Raw genomic sequence first — 24,494 nt, 5'->3', positions numbered from 1 at the left:
ACAGCAGTCTCAGCCACCGGGCAAGGACTTCCCCAAAGTGCAGCTTTTCTCTGAGGTACGTACGGCCTCCTTCGAAGCTGACTCCATGGTAGATTGCCAAACTCTTATCCCCACCCCACAGCCTCGGCAAGCGGCAAGGCGCAACTCATTTGGGAATGAATACGGACCTATAAGGAAGTGTTGGGAATTTTTAACTGTGTGGCTCGTTGGTCTAGGGGTATGATTCTCGCTTCGGGTGCGAGAGGTCCCGGGTTCAAATCCCGGACGAGCCCTGGAGGGGGTCCAGTTTCCCAATGTTTTTGGTGCCACATTTAGAATTCCACCAAGTTAGAAACAATTAGCAGCCTTGTAGTGCAAGCTTCCTACAGCAAAAAGCCTCGCCCAACGTGGGGCTCGAACCCACGACCCTGAGATTAAGAGTCTCATGCTCTACCGACTGAGCTAGCCGGGCTGTGTAAGAAACTCTACGCTGAGAACTACAGAAGCCCTATTGTCCCTTTCTTGCTCTTTGGTGAAATTACCGCGGAAAAATTTCAAAGTAAAAAGCAGTGAGAGCACCGGCCCTCCTGGCGAGGAACTCAGACTCGTGGGCCCGGGAAGTTCACGCTTAGCACGGATGGGCAGAGACGCTGGGCCGGGCTGCCGCCGAGAGACCACTGGGTGATGCCTGGAGGCCCGATAGGCACGCAGGGGCGACTGCGCCAAAAGGTAGAAGCTTCGCTCAAGCGATCGATCGCATCTTCTTCAGAGACAAGAAACTCGAGAGCTGCTCTTAGCCAGTGAAGTCCATGTCAAGGAGTGTAGATCAGTGAAAATATGGGGGACAAGGCGTGTACCCCTGCAATGGCTCTTAAAGGATGGGTCTCATCTAGGCCTATGAGAGTTCTCTGGATCAAACCCAGCAGGAGGCCACACTTTTCTTACCCATCTGCTAGCTAGTGGGGAGGGAGGTGTCTTTTAAAAATTTATTCTTAAACAAATTCATACATTTATGTAATGTATGTTGGTCATTTCGTCCCCCCCATTTCCCTCCCACTCCGGCTGGTCCCCCCCCTATTCCCAAAAAGCCTTCCTCCTATTTTTGTGCCTTTTTTTTTTTTTTTTCTTGCATGCTTTTTTTTTTTGGTTTTGGCTTGGTACCCACTGAGCTTTAGTAGGCTGCTTGCATGAGCATGGATGGAGAGTTATTTATTGAATCGTAACCCCCTACCCTCACCCCCACCCCAGCAGCCATTAATTGCCTACAGTCCCTAGAAGAGGCGTGAGGGTCTCATGAGCGACTCTACCTAAATATTAATTGTGGGAAGGCAAGGAGAAAATCAAATGCTGGTATTTGGCAGCTTTTACATCCCTCTGTGATCGACGACAGTGTGTGGGGTCGGGATAAAGGCAAGAGCAGCCCCAGGAGTGCCCGTCAAGTTTCCACCGTTGGGGAAGCAGTTCCTGCGGCGACTCTGCTTCTCTGCACGGCTGCAGCTCAGCCTGCACTACTGAAAGGAAACGAGGTAAGCCGGTGAGAAGCCACATCGGGTAGACAGTACAGGAGGGAATCTCTCAGCAGGACGACGCAAGAGAGCCGAGCACCAGATCACCAGGCCAGGAAAGGGGTATTTGCACCAATCACAGCGCACTTCACATGCAAATGAAGGCTTGAGTTTGCACCAATCACAATATTTTCTCTTTAGAACTAATCACAGTAATCCCTCTGCTGGATTATGAGATGTGCTTGCTCCCTTTCTGGCCCGGGATGAAAATGATTGCAGGGTCACCAAGAATTCGTGCAGGCTTGTGATTGTAAAAAGACTGGTAAAAACGGAAATAGCCCTGCCTGAAGCTGCACCCTTGGGAACTGAAACAATCTTTCTGTGGTCAGCCTTGTGTGGTTTCCTTATAAAGCTTTCAGCCTTTGTTACAGACAGCTGGTGCCGTCATGGGAGCGGTTTGGCGGGCAGTATGACTGGCACAGTCCTTTTGCTTTAGGGCAACAAGCGAGAGTCTAAGAGCTGCCACTTAGGAATTCAAATTGCCCCGATCACCAATGTCCTTGCTTACTTATAGAAAAACGAACATCAAAAGATGAGCTTACATTAAAAAAACAAAAAAACTAGCTGACATGGTGGCGCACGCCTTTACTCCCAGCGTTCCGATGGCAGAGGCAGACAGAGCTCTGTAAATTTCAAGCCAGCCTGGCCTACATGCAAGTTCCAGACCACAGTGAAACCCTGTCTCAAAAAATTAAAATTAAAATTAAATCATTCACTAATTGTGATTTTTAACAGGGCTTTAACAATACTTACCAGCTGCCCAGTATCCCAGAGAGTTACAGCTCATTTATCTGTCTCAGTTTTACCATCAAACAATCAAAATGATCAGACGATCGGGCAGCACCAGATACTTGGGTTTGCTAAGCCAATGTCACTCACAAGCAGAGAGACAGGTAGGTCCCTCTACTTAGGGCCAGACTGGATTACAGCTGAGTACTTTGTCTCCTAACTCCAAGTCTGACAGCATGAGTCCCCTCTGACTGCATCTGTTCTGTTCGGACGTTGAGGCAGGAAGGGTCTTGCTCCCATGTTAGAAGATGCTTTTGGACTGGTCCCGTGGTTTGCTAGCTGTGTATGGATGGATCTGCATGATGTTTTAAAATTCCCAGCTGTACTGGACATGGCGTTTCACATTAGTAACCCCAGCACTTAGGAGTCAGGAAGATAAGCACAATTCAAGGATGGTGTGGCCTACATTAGTTCCAGGCCAGCCTAAGCTAGAGTGAGACCTGTCTTTAAAAAAAAAAGTACAAATTCATCCTCAGCTGCCTAGTGAGTTCAAGGCCTAGATAGAACACAGGAGACTGTCTCAAAATAAAACAAAAATCAACAACAACATCTGGACTAGGTGGCACAGTTTTCCCCCAAAATGCATGTATAGGCCAGGTATGGTGGTGCGTGCCTTTAATCCCAGCACTCAAGAGGCAGAAGAAGGTGGCTCTCTCTGAGCTAGAGACCAGCCTTGGCTACACAGTGAGACTTTGTCTTAAACAACAAAAATCCACGTCTACCTAGAACCTCATATCATAGTACAGGGGTCTTTGCAGATGTAATTAGTAAAGTCAAGTGAGGTCATAGTGACGTGGAATAAGCCCCCATGTAACGACTGAAATGGCAAGATAAAAAAAACACAGACTACTAGTCTGACGAGGCATGTGTCTGTAATTGAAGAACAATAGAGATTGTGTGTACCTGGCTTTCTTGAACCGCCAGCCCCCAAATCATGACATGGAGACTTATTACTAGTTATGAATGCCCAGCCTTATCTTATGCTTGTCCCACTAGCTCTTATAACTTAAATTAGCCTGTTTCTCTTTGTCTACATTTTGCCTCGGGGCTTTTACCTTTCTTTCGTTCTGTATGTCCTACTCCATGACTGGCTGTCTAGCTGGCCCCAGATGTCTCCCTCTCTTTCCCTCTCTTTCCCTCTCTTTCCCTCTCTTTCCCTCTCTTTCCCTCTCTTTCCCTCTCTTTCCCTCTCTTTCTCTCTCTCCTTTCTTCTCTCCAGCCTAGAGCCTAGATTCCCCTCCTATTTATTCTCTCTGCCCACCAGCCCCGCCTATCCCCTACCGCCTAGCTATCGGCCAGTCAGCTTTATTAGGACAATCAGGTGCCTTAGGCAGCAAAGTGAAACAGCAACACATCTTTACGTAGTTAAACAAATGCAGCATAAACAAATGCAACACATCTTTGCCTAGTTAAAGTAATATTCCACAACATAAACAAATGTAACACATCTTTACATAGTTAAAATAATATTCCACAACAATTGCAGGCAGCTACAAGAGTCTGGGAGAGAGAAGGAAGTGTCCTCCTTGGAGCCTGGAGAGGAAGCAGGCCTTGTAAATACCTCAAGGAAAAGCTGCTGGCTGCAGAATTTCAAGAATACCTTTCGACTGTTTTCAGCCACCCACTTCTAGTCATTTGTAAGAGCAGCTATAGGAAACTAATCAGTACACCATATAAGATGTTTGGGAGTTTTGCTGTAAAAGCTGTAATGGTGTACGGGATCTAAGTACCTATGAGACAAATGAACTCTCTCTTAACCATAGAGCACTGTCAAAATTACTATTTGTGCTGGACAGTGGTGGCGCACGCCTTTAATCCCAACTCTCAGGAGGCAGAGGCAGGCGGATTTCTGTGAGTTCCAGGACAGCCTGGTCTACAGAGAAACAAAACAACAACAACAACAAAAATTACTATTAGTGTTTTTTGTTTTTGGAGACAGGTTTTTGTTTGTTTTGTTTTGTTGGGTTTTTTGTTTGTTTGTTTGTTTGTTTGTTTTGAGACAAGGTTCTCTGTGTAGCACTGGTTGTCCTGGAACTCACTCAGTAGACCAGGCCGTCCTCAAACTCACAGAGATCACCTGCCTCTGCCTCCAGAGTGCCGGGATTAAAGGCATGTACACCTCCACACCCAGCTCCAATCAGCGGAGAGCTGTCTGAACGGTAGAAAAGCCCCAGCACTGGAGGCTGGCATGAGGGCAGAACACTAGAGGGCGTTCCCTGCTGCTGTACAGGTCTCAGCTGCCAATGTAAGGATAGAAAGCTACCAAAAGCTGAAACTTGAAGAGATTGTCTTCACCTACCCACAACTTTTTAGTAGAGCAAAAGGGCCCCCGCAATGTGATTTGAAACGTCCAGGACAGCGAACATGATTGGGTTGTTGGCTTTTTTTCCTGTCTGTTTCCAGTGTTGTTCAGACAGGCACCAGGTGACCAGCCATTTAGAAAGGTAGTTTGAAACCAACTGAGTGTAGCAGGCGGCAGAAAGTGCGCTGGAGCCTTAGTCTGGAGGCAGAGTTCCTTTGCTATGACAATTTCCCTAGATAAAATTCCTAATAAGTGGCAGGGTGGGGTGACTAGTCGGCATGTCTGCCGCACTTCAGTCTCAGGATGCTCCTTCTGAAGGGTTCCATCTGGTGTGAGTGATAGGATTTAATACATTTGTAGGGGTTGTTATCTACCTGTAGAAATATGTTGCCGATCTGCCTCCTTGTGCTGGCAGACAGCCATTATTTACTTGTATAAACAAGATAGTCATTCTTTCTTAACATTTATGTTCAAGATGGAGTAACTCAGATCAAAACTGGTGCTTTATAAAATGGATTCATTCAAGGCTAAACCTAGTCTGAACATTGATATTTCATACAACCTGTAATAACCCAGAGCAGGCTCAGTGTCTTCTTAGGAGTCCCCCTAATTCTGTGTCTGAGTTAGAGCCCCAGACTGAGTAGTTTGTGGGTAGGACCCCAACTCTAGAGACACCACCCTGCGCTTGTCTAACTGCCTAGCATGCCTTTGTGAGGTGTGACAGCCAAGCAGGGTGTGGGCAGAGAAGTGCCCAGGCCAGCAAGTGCTGCAGGAGGTACCCCAATTATACTTCTACTATCGAGAAGTATAATCCGATGAGTTTAGCATGAGTCCAAGGCTGCTTCTGATCACAAATGGGGACCCCCTCCCCCCCATTACCCGGTAGGCTCAGCTCATCAAGTCCGCCATAGGATGGGGAAAGTCTCCAGGTCAGGCTGAGTCTTGTCTATCTGTCCCTAGATCAGTGTGGGGCCCCACTCCCTCTTTGGCATGGCCCTGCAGTTTCTACCATGTCACCTCAAAGCGGATGAGCTAAAGACACGGTGATTCCTAACCCTGGTGGCTGTTGTTGAAATGATTAAGGTGAAGTCATCTCGCTCTGACTCCATTTTGTGTTTATGTAAGCAGTTCTCTGCCCTCTACCCCTCCCCTCAGCGGTCACACCTGCCTTCATAACACAGCTGAGACGCCATTCTCTCTCCTCTGTGAGCAGCAAACTACCTTTTTAGTGGCAGTCATCTCCTCTTGCCATACCTGATAATCAAACAATAAAATCTAATAATACTGTAGTGTGCAGAAAGCAATCGGAGCCCAGGTGCCCAGCACTATCGTGGTGGTCCCAAGGCTGAGGGCACACAACCTCTGCTGCTGCCATCTCCTCCCCGTGGTTGTGGAAGGCACAGAGGGCAGCATTTCCAGAAGGTGATTCAGAACACCCGCTTCGCCAGAATTTAACTTCACGACCTGAGCCAGGGCCGTAGATGGTTCCTGAGTGGCCTGGCATGCGACACCCAGGCATCTGCGGAGACAGGGGTGGCAGGGAGGGATTTGTCCTTGTTCTCTGCTAGGATCTACATGGCAAGCCATTTGTCCTCTAGCTGCACCAAGACACCACAGCTCCGTTAAACCAGAGATAATCTGGAAGAACAGGGCTGGCGACAGGCGACCCAGCTTACTTAGTGCCTGAAGTTGTGCTATGCCACCGACTCTCCCAGGATCTAGCACTTTGCTGAACTCCAGTTTTTCTCTCTAAAAAGTATAAAAAGGACACACGGGCTCGTCCGGGATTTGAACCCGGGACCTCTCGCACCCAAAGCGAGAATCATACCCCTAGACCAACGAGCCACTGTGAGGGCAGGGTCTGGAGTTGGTCCTTGGATCTCTTCACCCGATTGACACACCGCCTCTGTGGAATCGTTCCTCTAGTCCTGCCTGGAAGGACTCTCCGAGTTCGTTTCTCTGTGGGTTCCGGAAAACGGAGGGAGGTGCGGCACCGTGAAGGACGGAAGAGAAAGTTCTCACACACTCAAGGTAGGTCCGACCCCAGCCCTGAGGCCCAGCATTAGGCGTGAATGACCAGGGACCACCGTCCTCCGGGAAAGGGAAGTCAGAAAGCTCGCGTGAGCAATGCAATCTCAAGGTGGACCCCGACTCGAAATTTCACCCCAAATAGAATCCAAGTCTAGAACCTCGAGAATGAGACAGGGGATTGCCGCCTCCTGATCCGCTAGGCCCCGGGTCTCAAGCATCCGGGAAGAGCCGGGGTCCTCCGAGGAACCGCAGATCCTGTCTCTTGGCCGAGCCCACTCCGGCCTGGACTCGGCCCCGAAGACCCGCGCGGCTCAGAGACACCGACACAGAAGCCAGAGCTGGGCTCGGGGTTCGCTTCTTGCGCAGCAGACGGCAGAACGAACGCTCCAAACTTCACCTCCGCAGAGCGTCTGGCAAGGGATCCAGCGTCTCTGCGGCGACTTTGAGAAGGCAGGCTCGCCCATGGTTATTAGACCGTGAAACCGATCAGGCCCTAAACGGGGGTCTCTAACATCCTCACAGCCCACCACCTTGCCCCCCACGCTGTGGCTCCTGAGAACGGAAGGGGCCACGCGGACCCTGGCAGTGCAATTGTAGGAGGCTGGAGGGGTAGACCCACCACCGTCTAAGGCTGGATGCTCCTCCTAGGTCAGAACAAGTCCCACTTAGTCTAGAACCCGGAAGTCCTGAAGAACTTCAAGAGGCCTGTGGGGAACAGCGCCGCTGTCGCCGCCCGGCTAGCTCAGTCGGTAGAGCATGAGACTCTTAATCTCAGGGTCGTGGGTTCGAGCCCCACGTTGGGCGAGCAGTTTTGTCTATGAGATCTGCAACTGGACAGACGTCTGTAGTATACAGGCGTCGTGTTTAATAAAGGCTGAGGCTTCCATATACGTTCCCTGTGGTCATAGGGCTACAGAACCAGAAACTTGAAGAGGCGAGTTTTTCTTCTCTTTATATTTAATTTTTATATATTTAACCTGATACTTTACAAATAAATAGTATTTACATAAAATGTTCAGGTACAGTACAAAGAACATTCAGGACCCTGTCTATCGACACTACTTGGAGAGGTGAGCTGCTGATTCTCAGAACTTCCTTGAACTTCCCAAACCTGGGCGGTGACTCAACAGACTTCTTCAAGAAGCGAGTCCTCTTTCCATTCGGGACAGTGCTTAGAAGAACTAAGAATGGTTCCTTGGGGTAGGCTTTCCGACAAACAAAACTAGGCTGGCTCGAACCCTCCGTAAAGGGAGTGTTTTACCTGTATGCCGATAAAGTTGGGGGAAGCACCAAAATCCTCGTGCTGTGGGAACTGAGTCCTTTCGAGACTGTCTAAAACAAGTTTCTAGCAGAGCCTAAGTGTCTGCTTTCCATCTTGGGGAGCAAAAATCATTGTGAAAGTGTTGAAGGGGCGGGGTCAGGAAGCGAAATACACATGAAGCCCCCGCCCACCTCCCCTTTTTTTTTTTTTTTTAAATGATTTTGTTTATTTTATGTGCGTTGGTGTTTTGCCTGCATGTATGTCTGTGTGAGGGTGTGGAATAGCAGCCATCATTCCTAACTGCTGAGCCATCTCTCCAGCCCCCCACCTCCCCTTTTTAAAAGCAGGTTCCAGTCCAGGTTGTCCTGGAACTCGAGAGTAGTCCAGGCTGGCCTCGAAAAGACTCACCTGCCCCTGGCCCCCAATGCTGGGATTGTAGGTGAGCGCCACCACCCTCGTTCTGAATCTTTTTTTTTTTTTAATTAAAGTAATAAAAATCATGAATTGTTCTAAAACAAAAACAAACAGAAGTGTCTTCTATTGGAGGCTGAATGTCTAGAAGGTCAGGGCCCAAACCCCGAAGGCCTCCATACAGTTACCTTGCGGCCACAGCGTTGCTCTTACTAAAACAAAGAAAATATAATTTCATCCTGCATGATGCAGACTCACACATAAGGTGAACCAGCAACCTCAGGGAGGCTCCTGTGAAAGACAACATCAATTAAGAAGACTCCGTGGGACACAAGGCATCAGAAGCTTCCCGTTTTACAATAGATCAAGGCTTGTATTTGGGGGCATTTTTACCCCAAGGATGAAGCCGAGTATTATACGTATTTTTAACATACAATATTAATATCTATTTCAAACATGTACTAAAGCTAAGAAAATAGTATTCTGTGCTTTTGTGTCTACCACTGAGCTATGCTCCAAGCCCCAATCTTTAATTTAAAAACTAATCAGTTGTTTTGGAAGTTAATCTCTAAATAATTTGGTTTATAATCAATAAGAATTTCTCCTTTAATCCCAGCACTGGGTTAAAGGCAGGTGAATCTCTGTGAGTTTGAGACCAGCCTGGTCTACAGAGAGAGTTCCAGGACTGCCAGGGCTACACAGAGTAACCCTATCCCGAAAAACAAACAAACAAACAAATAAACAACCACAGAAAAAGACTTTTTAAAAATCTATAACCTAACCTGGAGTCAAGTTGTACATGTGTAATCCCAGGGTTCAGGAAGAAGATGCAGAAGGACTGTGAGTTCGAGCCCAATCTGGTCTACTTAACAAGACTCTCATAAGTAACAAAAAAAAGGAGGGGGGGGGAATCGCAATAAAATTGTACGTCTAGACTCTGAACAATTGTTGTTTTAATATCAACTCATAATTGGTGGTTCATAAAAGTAGTGCAAATGCCATCACACGGTATTTTGTAAAGTGAAAACATGTATTTATTTGAAAACAAAAATCACTTCTAACTTGAAAGGTGTGCCAAACCACCTCTCCAATTTTGAAGCGTTATTTCGTTTCTCCTTTACCCGTTTTGACTTTCCAGGTGTTTAAGGGTCTAAAACACAGGCTTCTTACCCCGGGTGGGACTCGAACCCACAATCCCTGGCTTAGGAGGCCAATGCCTTATCCATTAGGCCACCGGGGCTGACGAGAAAGAGGTGTTATGTATCTTTCACTAGTTTCTTTCCGTTCTTTCTGCGGGTATCTTGTGTCTCTTCTACTTCTTCGTGAATCGCCGCCCGTTTTGCAGTCTTTCGCGTCCATTCTCAGTGAAGGCTCCAGCTCTGATTAAGTCAAGGCCCCGGAGCACCCTTGGGATCTAAAAGGGCACTTGTGAAGAAGAAGAAAGTAAAAAATGCATCACTGGTTTTATCTTAGCTCATTGGTCTAGAGTGAGGATAACATCTTTCTGTGGTGCAGTGTCCAAGACTCAAATATTGAATGAGCCCTTTGACCCGGGACGGCGGGTAGGGAAAACGTGTTTGGGATGCAGACTTACAGGGGCCGGCACGGTAATACATGTGTTTTGCAGTGCCGGTTCCCTTTCCAGAAAGAGTGTGCACTGTGCTCGGCCTCTGTCCAGTCCTCTCCCTCTGTCTCTTGGACCAAATGCTACTTACTTGGTAGGGACAGGTCTTCACTGTTTTTCTTTATAGAGTATACAGCTGGCCTATATATTTTACTTGATACACTCACCCTCAAAAAGAAGAAAAAGAAAGGAAGAAAGAAAGAAAGGGAGAAAGAAAGAAAGGGAGAGAAAGAAAGAAAGAGAAGAAAGAAAGAAAGAAAGAAAGAAAGAAAGAAAGAAAGAAAGAAAGAAAGAAAGAAAGAAAGAAAGAAAGAAAGAAAGAAAGAAAAAGGAAATGAACAAATTCTGCGCAGTGAGCCCAGTTGGAAGAACCTGAGATCTTTGGCTTGAGGCTGAGTTCCAGCCCAGTTACATTACCCTCGGGTCCCTTTGGCTCTCCTTTAGCTCGTGTGTGTGTGTGTGTGTGTGTGTGTGTGTGTGTGTGTGTGTGTGTGTGTGTGTGTAACTGATCTAACTTATATTTACAAGCCTCATTAAACCACTGTAACATTGAAGAGCAAATGACTCCCCCCAGCGCTGGCCACCTGAGCGGGCTCCCCGCCCTCGCCTTGGGTAGCTCCGCTAGGAGTGGCGGGGATGAAAGACGTTTCTTTTTCCACCGAATCCCTTGAATAGAGATTCCTCCCCACCCCCCAGGAGAAAGGTCACCTCAATCCTGGACGTATTCTTGCTATTTAAAAATTTACATTTACATTGGACCTGTAAGGAGACAGCTTTTTTGTTGTTGAGACAAGACTGGCCTTTACTCTCCTGCCTCCACCTTCCAAAAATTGGGTGGGATCACCTGTGTGCCTGCACAAGGACAGCCTCGCATTGTGAGAAATCTAATCTATTAGATTGTTTCACGGATTTTAGAGCTGTGGACATATATATACCAAATTCACTGCTTTAACTATTTTCAGATGTCTGTTCAGCGGCATTAATTGCATTCACCACATTGTGTAATCAACCGGATAGGCTACTGAGTTTTTTAATCCAACTGTTTTTGGCTTGCCCTTCGGACAACTCCCATCCCTCCTGCAAGCAACCCCCTTCCTCGACGTTAATTCGTGCTGCTTGTACCCTGTTTTGAGCGGGCTTCACTTACTGATTACTAGCATGCTGGACTTGCTCTCAAGTCGTCCGCGATACCAGACAGAATCAGGAATCCGTAGAGCCGTGCGGTGAAAAGAAGAGAGCAAACCCAAGAACGGGGAATTTTTCAGTGGGATTTATAAAAACGGTACACTCGCAGCGACCACGAAGGGACTCGAACCCCCAATCTTCTGATCCGGAATCAGACGCCTTATCCATTAGGCCACGCGGCCCTACGTTTGCATGTGGGTTAGTTCTTCCCATAAGGCTTTCTCAAGAGCCTACTGCGCATGCTTAAACTAGAGAAAGGTCCCGCCCCTTGGGCTAATCTATTTGGTGTGAGATGCTTGGGAGCTTCAACAAGTTTGAACCGGTCTGAGCCCTCCTGGGCAATCCGCCAGTGGAAGCCCTCTGGATCCGAGAAGCTCGCCTTTCGGACCTCCTCCCCACTTGCTGGCCCTCAACTCAGGATTATGGACAATCCATTCGCTTGCGCCATCACGTCACTGGTGTATCCGCAATGGTCTCTTCCAGTCTGGGACCGGACTTGGCTCGCCTCTCCTGCATCTTGGTGCCTAGAGCCAGGTGGAGATTGAGAGAACTATGGTCCCTGAGCTGGTTCTTCGCAGGACTTCTTTCTCCCTAGGCCGCTCCCAGCATATGCAGGCCAGCCCTGTTAGGTTCCGTAGTCTCAGACGCGAGGCACAGACCCAAACCAACCTCTGGTCCCCAGGAGCACAGCTGTTCCTCTATCTAGTGCCAGGCACTTTACCCGTTATCTCACTTATTGGAGAGAGCATGAATTTCCCGGAGCACAAGGATCGTGAACAGATATTTATTGCACGCTCTCCGAGTTCCCATGCCCAAGATGCTGGCTGCATCGATGACAGAGTGCTGAAGGGGGATGGATCGGAAGCAGCAGGGCTGTCAGTCCTATAAACAGAGCCGGCGCCGGAGAGAGCTGCGGGTCTCCAAGCAGACCTTGCGCAGCTCATCACTGTCTGGCCCCAGCACATCCAACTCACATACTCTCCTGTTGACCTGAGGAACGACACTCAGCTAGGCCCCGAGGGACTACTCAGTCTGGCACACCCACTGCAGTCCTTGTCTGCTGGGGTTTCGTTGTGGGGAGGGGATGCTTTCTGAAACAATCTCACTATGTATCCCAGGCTGGTCTCAAACTCTGAGATCCAGTCACTACCTTCCAGCTACAGGCATGCCCCACAACGCCTGGCTCTTGCCTGTTCTGTAAGCCTAAAATTTCAAGGACTACTTAATCTTTGAGGTGTCTTTGAGCCTCACACAGCCCCAGAGGTTTAACATGAGTTCCTTGCTCTACTAAAAAAAGCCCCACCCGGTGGGAAAGGCTCCCCGCTCCCATATATACTGCTTCTGAGTTGGTCTGACCAGGGGGCCATGTGTATTTGACCATTTCATACTATGAGCGCCAGAGATCCCTCCTAGTAATAAAGGTGTTTACTATCCTAGAGAGAAGGGGGGAACACAGAGACAGAGAGAGAGACAGAGACACAGAGACAGAGACAGCCTTCTCCTTTCCCTGGGGTAAGTGGGAGATAATGGGAACACTGCCACCAACCCAGCCTTTCTTTCTCTGTCCCTGTCCCTACCCTTCACACCTCTGTCAACAGCTCAATGACATCTCCTCCAGGGTTGGCTCTGATGACCTCCACCAGCGTCTGGACAAAGTCTGAGCCCTTTTCTTCGTCCCGATAGGCCACACAGCCTAGGTCAGGGGATAGGGCCGGAGAGTCAGTCAGCCTTGGCCTGCTGCCCTCTGCTTCCCAAGCCCCAGAGGCCTATTGTGGGTGGGAGGAGTGAGAAGGGCAAGCAGCGGGGATTCTGGGTATCTGGCTTGAGACCAGAACAGGGCCAGGGACTTCTTGCTGATATTTGTAGAGTATCTGGGTAGACTCAATGCAGAACAAACATTTACTGTGGGTTTGCTAGGCACCAAGCATTTGACAGGGTCTTGCGGCAAACAGACCTGCCCTGTCCTTGAAGACCTTCACAAGTGCTTGTCTAGTAGGCACTTGACAAAAGTGTGCCATGGTTACTATGACTACAAAGAATAAACTGTGGGAGAAGACGGCTTAACTGCAGCTGGGCTGGTGCCTCTGCTCTTGCTGATACTAAAATCACCCCAGGTCTCGGGGCAGGAAGCTAGGTCCCCGACAACTTACCCTCAGCAGCTGCGTAGACAGTAAGGATGTCTGCTTGGCTAGAGCTTCCTGGAGTGGAGGGAGGGCTGCCTGAAAAAGAGTCAACCCCCTTTAGCAGCATCCTGGAACCCTGACTGCCTCAGGTCTTGTCATCTCTGGTTCGAGGGCAGCACAGGGCCATGCAAAGAGCGCAGGACAGATGGAAAAACCACAAGCCTTACAGCATTCAGGCTGTATGAACTCAAAGAAGCGAGTTCTCCTTGCTGACTTCACATTGCTAGGTCACTTAGGTCCCTCCCTGAGTCTTGGCAAAGAAGGCGCAGAGGTGATAGCAGAACCATGACAGTCCTGGAAGTATGTCATGAATGATTCCCACCACCAGTGTGCCAAGCCCAGGCTCTAGAAGGAAGGCAGACCCACCTGGGGCATCCACATGAATCTGAAGAACATCTGCCTGGGTAGGGAGGGCTGGGGGTGCTCGCAGCCAGCGCCTGTACCATGGGAGAGCTCTTGGCCTCACCCCAGGGTCCCTGTTCCCTGGAGAAGGAGGGAGGCAGATACTTTTACTCAGTGGTACCTCGGGATATTTCTGGGTGATCTAGACTCCATATAAATAGTGGGGCAGGCTTACAGAGCTGGCAATAGTCATCAGGGTCAAGTTTGTGGGGAAGATGGAGAGGGGGCAGGGAAAGGCTAGTGGGCAGGCTTCCTGGAGGAGGTGGGTGGAAAATGGGGGAGGCCAAGGGCTGGCAGAGGAATGCCAGGGTGGGTGATTGGGCTTAAGGCAGAGCCTCTTACCACCACGGCAGGCCTGGAGCAGGAAGATCTTGGGGCGGCCCTGCAGGGCCCGACAGAAGCTCAGCTCCTGTACCAGCATCTCGGGGTGTACTTCTCGCCCATCAGCACCCAGCAGCTGCCCCTGTGGCCCCCCGTGAGCCATCAGGGCCACCAGGGCACAGCTCACAGGGCCCTTGTGAGTGTCCAGCTTTTCCTGGAACTGAGCCAGCTCCTCCCAGAATGCCTGGAGTGGTGAGGGCAAGGGCAAGGTCTGAGCCAGACCCTGGCTGCTCTCCATGGGGCTGGGGGCACCTCTTCAGCCTCTATCCTCGATAGCAGGCTTCCCAGGGCAGAGAAGTGACTGTCATATGCATGTAGCAAGAAGTCAGAGGCTAGACATAAGATGTATTTCCTGCCTGTGATGTGGGAGAAACCCAGGAAGGAAAATTCCAGGGTCCTAGGGGCAGAACGCCCTTCCTTCCAAGCACCGCCAGTTTTAGACTTCCCTGACCTGGGCTGTAGGGTCTGTCCTCAGGGTGACCTTGAAGCCCAAGGCCTGGCACAGGTCCCCCAGTGCTGCCACATCATGCTGTGTCCCAAGCCGGTCTTGAATCACAGCCAGTAGGAGGGCGGCCCTGGTCCCAGACAGGTCATACTGTGCACTTGGTCCGGGGTCGGACTGTACGGAGGGTTAGGGACACACAGTGGGCTGAGGGGACTCCCAGTCCTCGTCTCCCCATCTGTATCTCTCTCAGCCTCCACCCAACCTCCATCTGCCCACACAGGACCAGCCTCTCTCCCTGCCCCTCACCTCTGGCCTCCAGGGCTCCACATCTCGCAAACACAGGGTCCCCCGCAAGGAGGTCCTGAAGACTGGGCAGTAGGTATCCCCAGCAGGCTCTTCAGCCACTCTGCAAAAGAGCTAGAAGGCGGGGCCCAAGGACCCCTCAGAGAACTGTACCGTTAGGAATGGGGGTGGGGCTGCAACCCAAACAGAGGGTCAAGATCCTGGCTCCAGGGGAAACTTAGCCAGCTCAGAGCTACTGAAGACTTCGGAGGTCACATGACAGGGGGAAAGTGGGGAATAGAGAGGTCAGGATGGACGTAAGCAAGACCTAGGCTCTGACTCACACTCAAGTTCATTATCTCACCCTAGGGATTAATACACACAGAGGCAGGACCCTCCCTGGAGGAGCACAGATCTGTGGAGGAGGACTCCCAAGGTGGCATAACCTGGAGAGGGGCTAGGCTGAGAGAGCCCACAGCTCTCACTTCTACACCTCTAGGCCACTCAGACACCACTGAACTACCTAGCAAGATGTTCAGACCTCAGGACCAAACCTAAGCCTATCTCAGCCACAGGGCCTTTGAATAGAGCAGATCAGCAGTCGCTGCCTGCGTGCCTGTCCAAGGCTGAGACTGAAGTTTCACTGTAGATACCAGCACAAGGAAGGGTACCACTGATGACAGTGAGACTGGCCAGGCCACCAGGGAGGGCACACCACATCGAGGGAATACTTCGGGCAAAGACGTGGGGTGTAAAGGAAGTTTGGAGTCTGGGTGGTCCTGTGTAGGTGTGAAGGCATGTCCTGCAGCCCATGCCTTGTGTGTAGCTGATAAAGGTTTTCAGAACAGATGCAATGGATGTGAATACATTTAGCTCTAACTGGCTCTGGGGAGCCAGCGAGATTTAGGCCCCGCCTTCCCTTCCTCCGGGTCCCCCACCTCCGTCAGCAGCTGCAGCAGTGACCAGTGAGGATGTTGGCTGCAGATTTTCCCCAAACCTGTGAGGAAAGCTTCAGGCTCCCAGGCAGCTGGTGGAGAAGCACCACAGGGCTGTGTAGGTAGGACAGAAGGCCCCAGCTTTCTTGTTCATCCCCCACCTTCACTTTTCCCTCCCAGAACTGGGGTCACTGCCTAGTCACTCACCCTTGAGGCCACTGGAGAGCAACAGGAAGATTTTGGGGCAACCCTGCAAGGCGTCACAGCGACTCAGCTCCTGAACCAGCAGCTGTGGCTGCCTTAGCTGCCCACTGGGGGCCATCAAAACCACAAGGGCGCACCCCACAGCACCCCTCTTGACATCCAGCTGCTCCCGGAACAAACTCAGCTCCTCAAGGAAACTCTAGGAGAAAGAGGCAAAGTCTAGTGAGGCCCCAGCTAAAAGTGAGTGCTGTGGCTAAGGGTTAAGGGTTGTGGGGTGAATGCTCACCTGGACTGGGACCTTCTTCTTCTCACAGTTTTCAAAGCCCAGAGCCTGGGACACACCATCCAGGGCAGCAACTGCAGTCACAGACACCCCGGGGCTGCTGAGTATCAAGGCTACCCTTGAACCCTGCACACTGTATTTCCCCTGGGAAAGGAAAAGCAGAGCTGTGCTGGGCTGGAGCCCAGCTGGGTGTTGGGAATGGGCTGGGCCAGGTAGAGCACCTCACTACCTTTCTCCCCACGCTGTCCCAAGCATCCACCAACTGTGCTGCCGCCTGTAGGGTCCCAGACACCAGGAAGGCCATGAGGACCAGGTGGGGCTTCCTCCAAGCCCGGAGCTTACTCCCTGGTTCTGGTTCCCTGTACACTGGGGCCTGACCCTTGCCCCCTTCTACACACGTTACCTCCTATCAACTGCAATGATTCCGTCTGGACTCTGTCCTTCCTTGGTAACCCTGGGCTCCACTCCCCCAGCCCAGCTCCCTTCTCCAGCTCTGACTGATAACTTCATGGCTGGTATTCATGTGTTCCCACCTGAGCCATGAGCTTGAGTTCAATTCTATTCTTAGCCCTTGGCCCATGTTCCTATCTGATCTTGTTACACCTAAGTGTCTCCTTTAGGAGGGAGCTGCCAGCTCTAAAGCCCTGATACTGCTCCCAGCATCCTTTCCCTCTGTCCTCCATGGGGCAGCGCACAAAACCCAAGCATACGACAGTGCAGAGCTTACAGAGGCAGGATAGGCAGCTGACGGGAACCTGCTTGGTCAACAGTACGACCTTGCTTGCTTCATGTGGGGAATGGGGATGGGTGAGACCACAGGCCGATGTGATAAACTGGGGGCTGGCAGAGAAAGGAACCTGAGGGCAAAGGCTGGCACACACGACCAGTTAATAAGGGACAGGAACATCTCGTCTCTGTCTATCCCCAGGCGAGGCCCCCTGAGGCTGACAAAATAAACCAAGAGGATCAGCAAGCGTCAGAGGAGTGACTGGCCCTGACCAGGCACCACCGGCTCGGTGTAGGCCCAGCTCGTCCTGGGACAGGGAAGGGGTGTTGAGGGCTGGCTGGGAGTAACAGCTGGACTCCTTTGGGCTGATCAACCTGACAGCTTCCAGCTCACACAGGGCAGTTCTGAGCTCTGACCCCACAGAGCAGCAGGCAGGCGTGTCCCCTCATTCAGTCGGTCGGTCCCACTTTAGTCCCTGCTCATTTCACCAGGGCAAGTGAAGGAGGGCCTGACAGACTCCAAGTCATGCTTGGCTCCTGCTCTTCCAAACCAGGACTGCACCGATTGGGTGAGTCACAGGGCTGCAGTCACAGGGCTGCAGATACAGGATGTGGCTCCCCCTGGTGACTGCATACACCATGACCATTAGTGTTACTGAGCCAAGAGATAACTTTGACGCCCCCAACTCAGAAAAGCCAGCTAAAAAAAAGACAGCCTCAAGGAAAGTTTCCATGTTTATTCAAACTCTTCTGAAGCCCACTGGGCCGAGCCCTCTTGGAGGGTCCATGGTCTGTCCCTGTTAATGTGAATCTGCACACAACGCAGATTAAAAACATGGAACACAGTGCTGGAGGAGTGAGCTACCAAGTGCTGATAGAGTGCTAGTGTTAAGTACAACAAAAGCCACACCTCTGGAGGAGTGGGTGCTCTCCAGAGTCAGCCTGCTGCTATAGTCAGCCAGAGCACCTGCAGGCAAGTGTGTCTGGGGTTCACAGCAGGACATCTAGGCAGCTTCCTGGGGTCAGTACAGAATGGTCACAGGTTGGGAGGGAGGAGAGGGAAGGCCAGGAAGCTGCTGTGACCAAACCCAGGACCTAAATTCTCATTGGTGTGGGCCCATGGTCCTTCCCAAAGCCCAGCAGTCCCCTGAGGATGAAGGCCAGTCCCCACTGGAAGGCACAAGTAGACAGAAACAGGTAGCCTCTGGCCAAGCAAGGGTGGAGGGTCCTGGAGAGAATCTCTAGGTCCTGCCCAAGGCCTTACACCACCTGATACTCAACTGGAAACTACGAAGCTCCAGGAGACAAGTGGAAAAGAAATCCAGAGCAGGATGGGGAGAGACAGGTGGGAGGATCCTGGGAGCAGGCAGGCCAGTTCTGAGTATGGGGCCCTTGGGTCCCTTGATAGGCTGGCAGTGGTCACAGGCAAAAGGAGAATTCTCCAAGAGGAACAAAGAGAGGCTGTGAAGCTCACAGGGAGTGTCCACCTCGCTGGGCTGCTCAGGTCCCACTGGCGACTCACCCCTCGGATTGGGCCATCTTGGCATGCAGGCTCTGGTGCGCGATGAGGTGTGCACGCTGCTTGAAGCTCTTGTCACACTCGCCACAGCCAAAAGGCCGCTCGCCCGTGTGCACACGCCGGTGGTCCAGCAGGTAGGAGCGCAATGAGAAGCTCTTGCCGCACTCGCTGCAGCCGAAGGGCTTCTCGCCTGTGTGGATGCGCTGGTGGTCAGCCAGGTAGGCGCTGCGGCTGAAGCTCTTGCCACACTCAGAACAGGGGAAGGGTTTCTCACCCGTGTGCACGCCCTGGTGACGCACCAGGTCAGAGGAGCTGCGGAAGCTCTTGTCGCATTCAGGACACTTGTGCGGCTTCTCACCAGTGTGCGTTCGCTGGTGCCGGGCTAGGTCTGAGCCCCAGCGGAAGCGCTTCCCGCACTGCCCGCAGCTATGCGGCTTCTCAGTAACTAAATTCCGAAACTGACGCTTGCGAGTGGGCGGCCGGCCAGGACGAGCTACCACCAGCGGGCCCAGGGCTGTCCTCGGTGGGTTTTCACTCTTCCAGACCTCTGTCTCGGCCTCCTGGGGATTCCAGGACATACTCACTCCACAGTCAGTCTGTCCCAACAATGCTGTCACGGCCTCCTCCGGAGGACCTCTGTCACTCTGGCTTTGGGATCCCAAACCTGCAAGGAGGGGAGAAGCCTCTTTTGTTCCCCTTGATTTTGGGACGGGAAGAGATTTAAAGAAACTCGGGGAAATCTCCCTGGCTTTGAGATTCAGGCTGCTGCGGCTCAGACAGATCAAGCCTCAATCGTCTTACCTACAAAATGACTAGACAGACCAGCAAGATGGCTGAATGGGTAAAGTCACCTGCTGCCAAGCCTAACCACTGAGCCTGAGCTCCACTCAGAACCTACACGGTGAAAGGAAAGAATCAACTCCAGAAAGCCATCCTCTGACTCCACACATGCCCCTCTCTGTACTGTACACAAAATAAAAATATTAAATGTGATTTTATTGTAAGAGCCCTTTTTTAATGAGAAGATGACAAAAGGCTAGCAAATGAGCAGTTCTGAGGCAGACTTAGAGAGCAGCTGAGCTGATTCTTCCGTAGAGGCACCTGCTATTACAAAGACCCTCTGCCTGTTCCCCACCCTGTGGCTGGCCAGTGCCACGGCCCACAGCTGAAGCCAATGGCCCATTCCCAGTCTGTAACCCGAAGGCAGTATGTGTATGTGTACCTACTGTGGCCCCCTATTCCTTAAGCTCCAGCTCTGCAGATACAACACACGGCAGCCTTGCACAGGAGGAGCTCCAAACCCACTCCCAGTGAGACCAGGGAATGCTGAGAAAGGGCTTGACTTGGTGTGGCTTCAGGGTGCAGCAGGGTTCTAGCTTGTTTTGTTTTGTTTTGTTTTTAGCATGTCTGTGGCTGACAAGATCCATCAAACTCACTGAATCTCAGACTTCTGTCTGGGGACAAACACTGCTACATACCAGACTGAGATTTGACTGAGAAAATGCCCTTACAAGCCCCCAGCATGGCGCTAGCACAGAGCTGTACACAGAGAACACTGTCAACTGGTCACATAACCCACAGAGACACACACACTTGAACACCATAGGAGGCTGTTGAGAAGACTCAGAAAAAGCTAGCTTTAGAACCCAGTTTGGGAAGGGTGGGAAGAAAAACCAGGATTACAGCAGAAAGAGGGCCCCATAGATCTGCTTACCGAGAGCAGCATTCCGGGAGTTCTCTCTCTTTATGTCCCAGAAGAGATCCCTCTGAGCAGGGTCCAGGGAGCCCCATTCTTCTCGGGAGAAATAGAAAGGGATGTCTCCCAGTGCCACAGGTTTTTGGAATGGGGAGATGTGACCCAGCACAGGTCTCCCAGGCAGCTGTGAGTGGGGACAAGAGGGTCAAATCATACATTCAACAGCACCAAGCCCGCAGAGAGAACAAAGGGACTGCTCACTCACATGAACTGCAGAGCCAAAGCAAGCGTCCACCACCTCTCCTGTCTGTCCTTCTTTAAGAACAGGAAGCTGGGCTGAAGGAGAAGAACAGAGCTTCGTACAGCCAAGGTCAAGGACTGAGGCGGATGGCTTCGTCCATACCACATATGTACACACGCCAAATGCATGCACACATGTGCTCGCGTGACTGGGCTTCCCTGTGCTGCTACCCTCAGGGCAATTCTAGAGAAGAAACCTAGGCCCTGTGTAGCCACACTGCTCACTGAAGAGTCTTACTCACCATGGCTAGGCTGCCCTTGGGGTGCAGGCAGCTGCTTCTGTACTCTTGCTTTCTGGGGAGGCCCTGCGGCTTGGAGTCCCTGGGCTGCTGCCTTAGGCTCCACTTCCGAGAGTCCATCCTGTGTAGTAACCATAACACGCCCATTAGCCCGGAGACCAGACTGGAGGTGGGGGAAGGAGGTAGGAGACATACCCATTAGGAGGCTGGGGGTTGGGTAGGGGAAGAGATTAAATGGAGGCCCAGAAAGAAAGAGAGAAGAAGGTGACATCAGGCAATGTTTTATACTCAAGGATACTTCATGATCAAGGGGCAAGAACCAATCCCTGAAAGGCTAGAGTTACAGCTACTTAGCAAGGGAGAAAGGTGGGGGGGGGGGGGGAAGGGGGAGGGTTCCTCCTGTCAATGGCAGAACCTCACACCCTAGCTGCTCATTCACATGTCTCCAGATGCTCCCAGGGTCAAGCACTCAAGACAGCAGGGTACCCTTCAATGGCTCTACCTTCTCATACCCTCCCATGATCTGATGCTTATCACCATATTTGACTGAGTAGAGCAAAACATGAATAGTTGTATGGAGCTTAAAGCCTTTCTGGATTCACTGGGGAGGCAGAGGTAGGTGAATCTCTGAGTTCAAGGCCAGCCTGGTCTACAGAGTGAGTTTCAGGACAGCCTGGGCTACACAGAGCAACCCTGTCTCAAAAGAAAAAATTAAACCTTTCTGGACCATAACCACTTTAAATCCAATGAAGTCATGAAAAATAGACTACATTTACTTAAGAAACACATCACATGCTGCTACGTTGGGATTGTGTATGTGCTGCCCTGGATTTGGTATTCTCCCTGTCACCTGGAGAGACTTGTCTCCATGAAGATAGCCTCTACTCTTCAGGCTCCTAATTAGGGAAAGGACCCTCACCTGTGGCCAGGCTTTCAATGACTGATTCTGTATGTCCTCCACCAAAGCGACAGCTTCGTCACCACTCCCGAGGTGCTGCCTCTGCACCTGGGCTTGGATCTCCCCTGGTAGCACAGCCAGGAACTGCTCCAGCACCAGCAATTCCAGGATCTGCTCCTTGCTGTGCAGCTCAGGCCGCAGCCAGCGGCAGCAGAGCTCCCAGAGCTGGCTGAAGGCTTCGTGTGGCCCACCCACATCCCTGTAGCAGAACTGGCGGAAGCGCTGCCGGCAGGCTTCTGAATCCCTGCTGTCCGTCTGCTGGGCAGGTTCCTGTTCCCAAGAGCAATCTTCCACCTTCACAATCACAAGTCCTTCTTCCTCCCCAGGAGCCTGGGCTTGGAGCTCCTGGAGGGATGCCATCCCCTGGCCGAAGGCTCAGGGCTAGTCAGCCTTAGCTTGGGGCTCCAGAGCTGATCCTGTCAGTCTCCTACAGGGATTCTCTGTGACAGCTGGGCTGGCATCAGGACACATATGCCTTTGGGAAAAGTAAAAGAACAGATTTGAGGAAGAGTGGAATACATCAGTCTGGTACAAAGTCTAGGGACTCTGGCACCTGTATTCTTTTGTACCTCTAAAGCCTCTTTAGGCCTGACTGTAATGGTGTGCTCTACACAGACCCACAATCCTTTATTATTATATCTGACATCCCAAATCTGGGTTTTTCATGGCCCATTTGACGGCAAAACCTAATTCGACTCATTGGGAAGCACTACTGGTATGAGCACACTTTTATCTTCATTTATAGTAACTGCTCAGGCTTAATGGCAGAATGAAGCACGTGACGAGGCTGTAACGATTCCCTGAGCCAACTGACATGTAGCTCAGCTGCTACAGTGGGTGCCGAGCCTACGCTCCCCAACACTACATCAAACCGGGTGGGGTGGTACCTATTTGTAACTCCAGTACTCAGTCATCTGCAGCTACGTGCAAAGTCTGAAGCTGTCCTAGGATCTAGAAGACCCTGGTGTGTGTGTGTGTGTGTGTGTGTGTGTGTGTGTGTGTGTGTGTGTGTGTGTGTAGGAATCATTTGAGGGCTGAAGAGAGAGCTCGGGGGTTAAGAGCATTTGTTGCTCTTACAGAGGATCCAGGTTTGGTTCCCAGCACCCACACAGTGACTCACAATTATCTGTAACTCTAGTTCTAGGGGACCCAACGCCCTTTTCTGACTTGCTCAGGCAACAGTTCTGCAGGTTGCACAGGCATCTATGCAGTTACAACACTCATGCACACAAAATAACTAAATCTAAAGAAAAAAAATTAATCATTGAGCTATTCTTTTTTTTTTGGTGGTGGTGGTTGGGGGTGTGGGGGTTCAAGACAGGGTTTCTCTACATAACATCTCTGGTTGTCCTAGAACTTACTCTGTAGCGCAGGCTGGCCTTGAACTCACAGAGATCAGCCTGCCTCTGCCTCCTGAGTGCTGGGATTAAAGGCGTGTGTTGCCACTGCCCAGCTATTCAGCTATTCTTAAGGTATGTTTTCAGCATATATGCTTCACTTGTAAAAAAATTTCACTGGATATATTGGTACATGCATGGTGATATATATATGTAATCCCAGAACTATAAGGATCAAGGCAGGAATGCCCAAAGTTAGAGACCAGTATGGGCAATAGAGCAAAAAACGGTCTCAAATTTTTTTTTCTAATTATTGTGTTTAATTATGAATGTTGTATCAAGTCCCTTTACTAATAGGTCATACTGTTATTTTTCTAAAATTTGAAAACTTACAAATTGACAGGGCTGGTGAGATGGCTCAGTGGTTTAGAGTATGTGTTTCTCTTACAGAGGCAGCAGATTCAATTTCCAGCATCCACGTGGAGGCTCGCAACCATTTTTAATTCCAATTCCAGGGTATCTGACGCCCTCTATTGGCCTCCTCAAACACTGCATGCATGTGGTACGCTTAACATACATGAAGGCAAACACAAGACACCTAAAATAATAAATCTTTTTAAAAAAAGCTTACAAATTCCAGAAATATTTTACTCCAGATAAGGGGTGGTATTAGAGGCCTCATGAACACCATTTAACGCCATGTATTTGGATTTTATGTTGCTACTGCTTCACAATATTCTCATAAGTGTGATTCGAATTTTTGCCCTTTTTGTTTCAACAGTCTAATTAGCATGAGCATCATAATTTAAAAACCGGGAGGGGAATGTTAATATACCAATACATGTTTCATTTGATTCACCAACAATCTGATATATGATATGTGCCGTATTTTTTTTTCCTGTGCTTTTTACTGAACGAAAATTGTTATCTTCAGAACCGACAAGTGCTTTCTGTGTGCTTTACATAAATGAGATCTTAAGGACCTACCACTTTGGATCTTGCGTTTTTCACCTAGCAACGGTTCTTCATTAGTGCACCTATAAGCTTCTGCGGCATGGGGGTGTTGCTGTTTCGCAACCAACCCGAGTGATGCATTCGGGTCATTTCCAATTCTTCTCCACTACCACAAGCACTTTATTTACGCTTCTCTTCTCGAGCCTTCTGCCTCACCCTCCAGTGACCGAGGAGAGGGCCGGGACTCACCAGGGTCGCTCGACAGGACGTGGGAAAAGGGGACGGTCCCCAGCAGCCTGGCGAGAGCGGCGGGCTCAGCGGTGCTACCCGGGGACCCGGAGAGCAAGGAGCCGCAGGCGGCCCACTGCCCCGAGGAGCGTGTCCCCTCCGGTGCCGAATCCGCAGGAGCCCGACTGCGCGAAGCTCCGGTCCCGCCCCCAGGACACGCCGCCCAGAGCCGCACGGGGACTGGCAGCTTCCCCACCAGCTCCCGGTGCCGGAAG

At 50.7% G+C, this 24,494-nt stretch overlaps 2 protein-coding genes and 6 non-coding genes across 15 annotated transcripts; 2 read left to right on the top strand and 6 right to left on the bottom strand.

Annotated features, from left to right (window-relative positions):
- Window positions 1-200: 200 nt before the first annotated feature.
- On the top strand, window positions 201-272 carry Trnap-cgg (transfer RNA proline (anticodon CGG)). Its single transcript has one exon. It is a non-coding gene; the product is annotated as a tRNA-Pro (tRNA).
- A 106-nt stretch (window positions 273-378) lies between these two features.
- On the bottom strand, window positions 379-451 carry Trnak-cuu (transfer RNA lysine (anticodon CUU)). Its single transcript has one exon. It is a non-coding gene; the product is annotated as a tRNA-Lys (tRNA).
- Window positions 452-6,408: 5,957 nt separating this feature from the next.
- Trnap-ugg (transfer RNA proline (anticodon UGG)) lies at window positions 6,409-6,480 on the bottom strand. Its single transcript has one exon. It is a non-coding gene; the product is annotated as a tRNA-Pro (tRNA).
- A 917-nt stretch (window positions 6,481-7,397) lies between these two features.
- On the top strand, window positions 7,398-7,470 carry Trnak-cuu (transfer RNA lysine (anticodon CUU)). Its single transcript has one exon. It is a non-coding gene; the product is annotated as a tRNA-Lys (tRNA).
- Window positions 7,471-9,274: 1,804 nt separating this feature from the next.
- Window positions 9,275-16,368, bottom strand: LOC128123162 (caspase-14-like). The gene is made up of 11 exons (XM_052759221.1): window positions 16,266-16,368; window positions 15,983-16,178; window positions 15,779-15,867; window positions 14,865-14,975; window positions 14,565-14,732; window positions 14,075-14,297; window positions 13,697-13,813; window positions 13,298-13,366; window positions 12,734-12,840; window positions 11,110-12,137; window positions 9,275-9,763 (listed from the first exon to the last, which is right to left on the bottom strand). The coding sequence occupies exons 2-10, from the start codon at window positions 16,095-16,097 to the stop codon at window positions 12,030-12,032; spliced, it is 1,107 nt and encodes a 368-aa protein (XP_052615181.1). The 5' UTR covers window positions 16,098-16,178; window positions 16,266-16,368; the 3' UTR covers window positions 9,275-9,763; window positions 11,110-12,029.
- Trnar-ccu (transfer RNA arginine (anticodon CCU)) lies at window positions 9,506-9,578 on the bottom strand. Its single transcript has one exon. It is a non-coding gene; the product is annotated as a tRNA-Arg (tRNA).
- On the bottom strand, window positions 11,257-11,329 carry Trnar-ccg (transfer RNA arginine (anticodon CCG)). Its single transcript has one exon. It is a non-coding gene; the product is annotated as a tRNA-Arg (tRNA).
- On the bottom strand, window positions 16,274-24,494 carry Znf213 (zinc finger protein 213). 8 transcript variants are annotated; one of them, XM_052759212.1, is made up of 8 exons: window positions 24,025-24,494; window positions 21,662-22,175; window positions 20,746-20,863; window positions 20,469-20,539; window positions 20,222-20,387; window positions 18,782-19,171; window positions 18,511-18,697; window positions 16,274-16,406 (listed from the first exon to the last, which is right to left on the bottom strand). In XM_052759212.1, the coding sequence occupies exons 2-8, from the start codon at window positions 22,058-22,060 to the stop codon at window positions 16,376-16,378; spliced, it is 1,362 nt and encodes a 453-aa protein (XP_052615172.1). In that variant the 5' UTR covers window positions 22,061-22,175; window positions 24,025-24,494; the 3' UTR covers window positions 16,274-16,375. The 8 variants fall into 8 exon arrangements, with proteins under 8 accessions (XP_052615172.1, XP_052615166.1, XP_052615167.1 ...); XM_052759206.1 differs by adding an exon at window positions 23,431-23,635 and having other exon boundaries at window positions 16,275-16,406; window positions 18,511-19,171; XM_052759207.1 differs by adding an exon at window positions 23,431-23,604 and having other exon boundaries at window positions 16,275-16,406; window positions 18,511-19,171.

The sequence above is a fragment of the Peromyscus californicus genome, unplaced genomic scaffold, assembly GCF_007827085.1.
Source record: "Peromyscus californicus insignis strain IS unplaced genomic scaffold, ASM782708v3 Scaffold_3__1_contigs__length_106647218, whole genome shotgun sequence".
Classification (NCBI taxonomy): domain Eukaryota; kingdom Metazoa; phylum Chordata; class Mammalia; order Rodentia; family Cricetidae; genus Peromyscus; species Peromyscus californicus.
Note: the sequence above shows the minus strand (reverse complement) of the source record. Positions and strands in the feature narration are given on the sequence as shown.

Bases quoted from the DNA above. Each gene is read 5' to 3' on its own strand.
- LOC128123162 (XM_052759221.1), bottom strand. From the start codon at position 16,097: ATGGCCCCCAGTGGGCAGCTAAGGCAGCCACAGCTGCTGGTTCAGGAG. The intron at 14,976-15,778 runs GTGGGGGACCCG...CCCGCCTTCTAG, and splicing joins TGCTGCAGCTGCTGACGGAG to CTCTTTTGCAGAGTGGCTGA. The intron at 13,814-14,074 runs GTAAGAGGCTCT...CTCCTTCTCCAG, and splicing joins GCTCCAGGCCTGCCGTGGTG to GGAACAGGGACCCTGGGGTG.
- Znf213 (XM_052759206.1), bottom strand. From the start codon at position 22,060: ATGGCATCCCTCCAGGAGCTCCAAGCCCAGGCTCCTGGGGAGGAAGAA. The intron at 20,864-21,661 runs GTGAGGGTCCTT...GTTACTACACAG, and splicing joins CATTGAAAGCCTGGCCACAG to GATGGACTCTCGGAAGTGGA. The intron at 20,388-20,468 runs GTGAGTGAGCAG...CCCCACTCACAG, and splicing joins GCTTTGGCTCTGCAGTTCAT to CTGCCTGGGAGACCTGTGCT.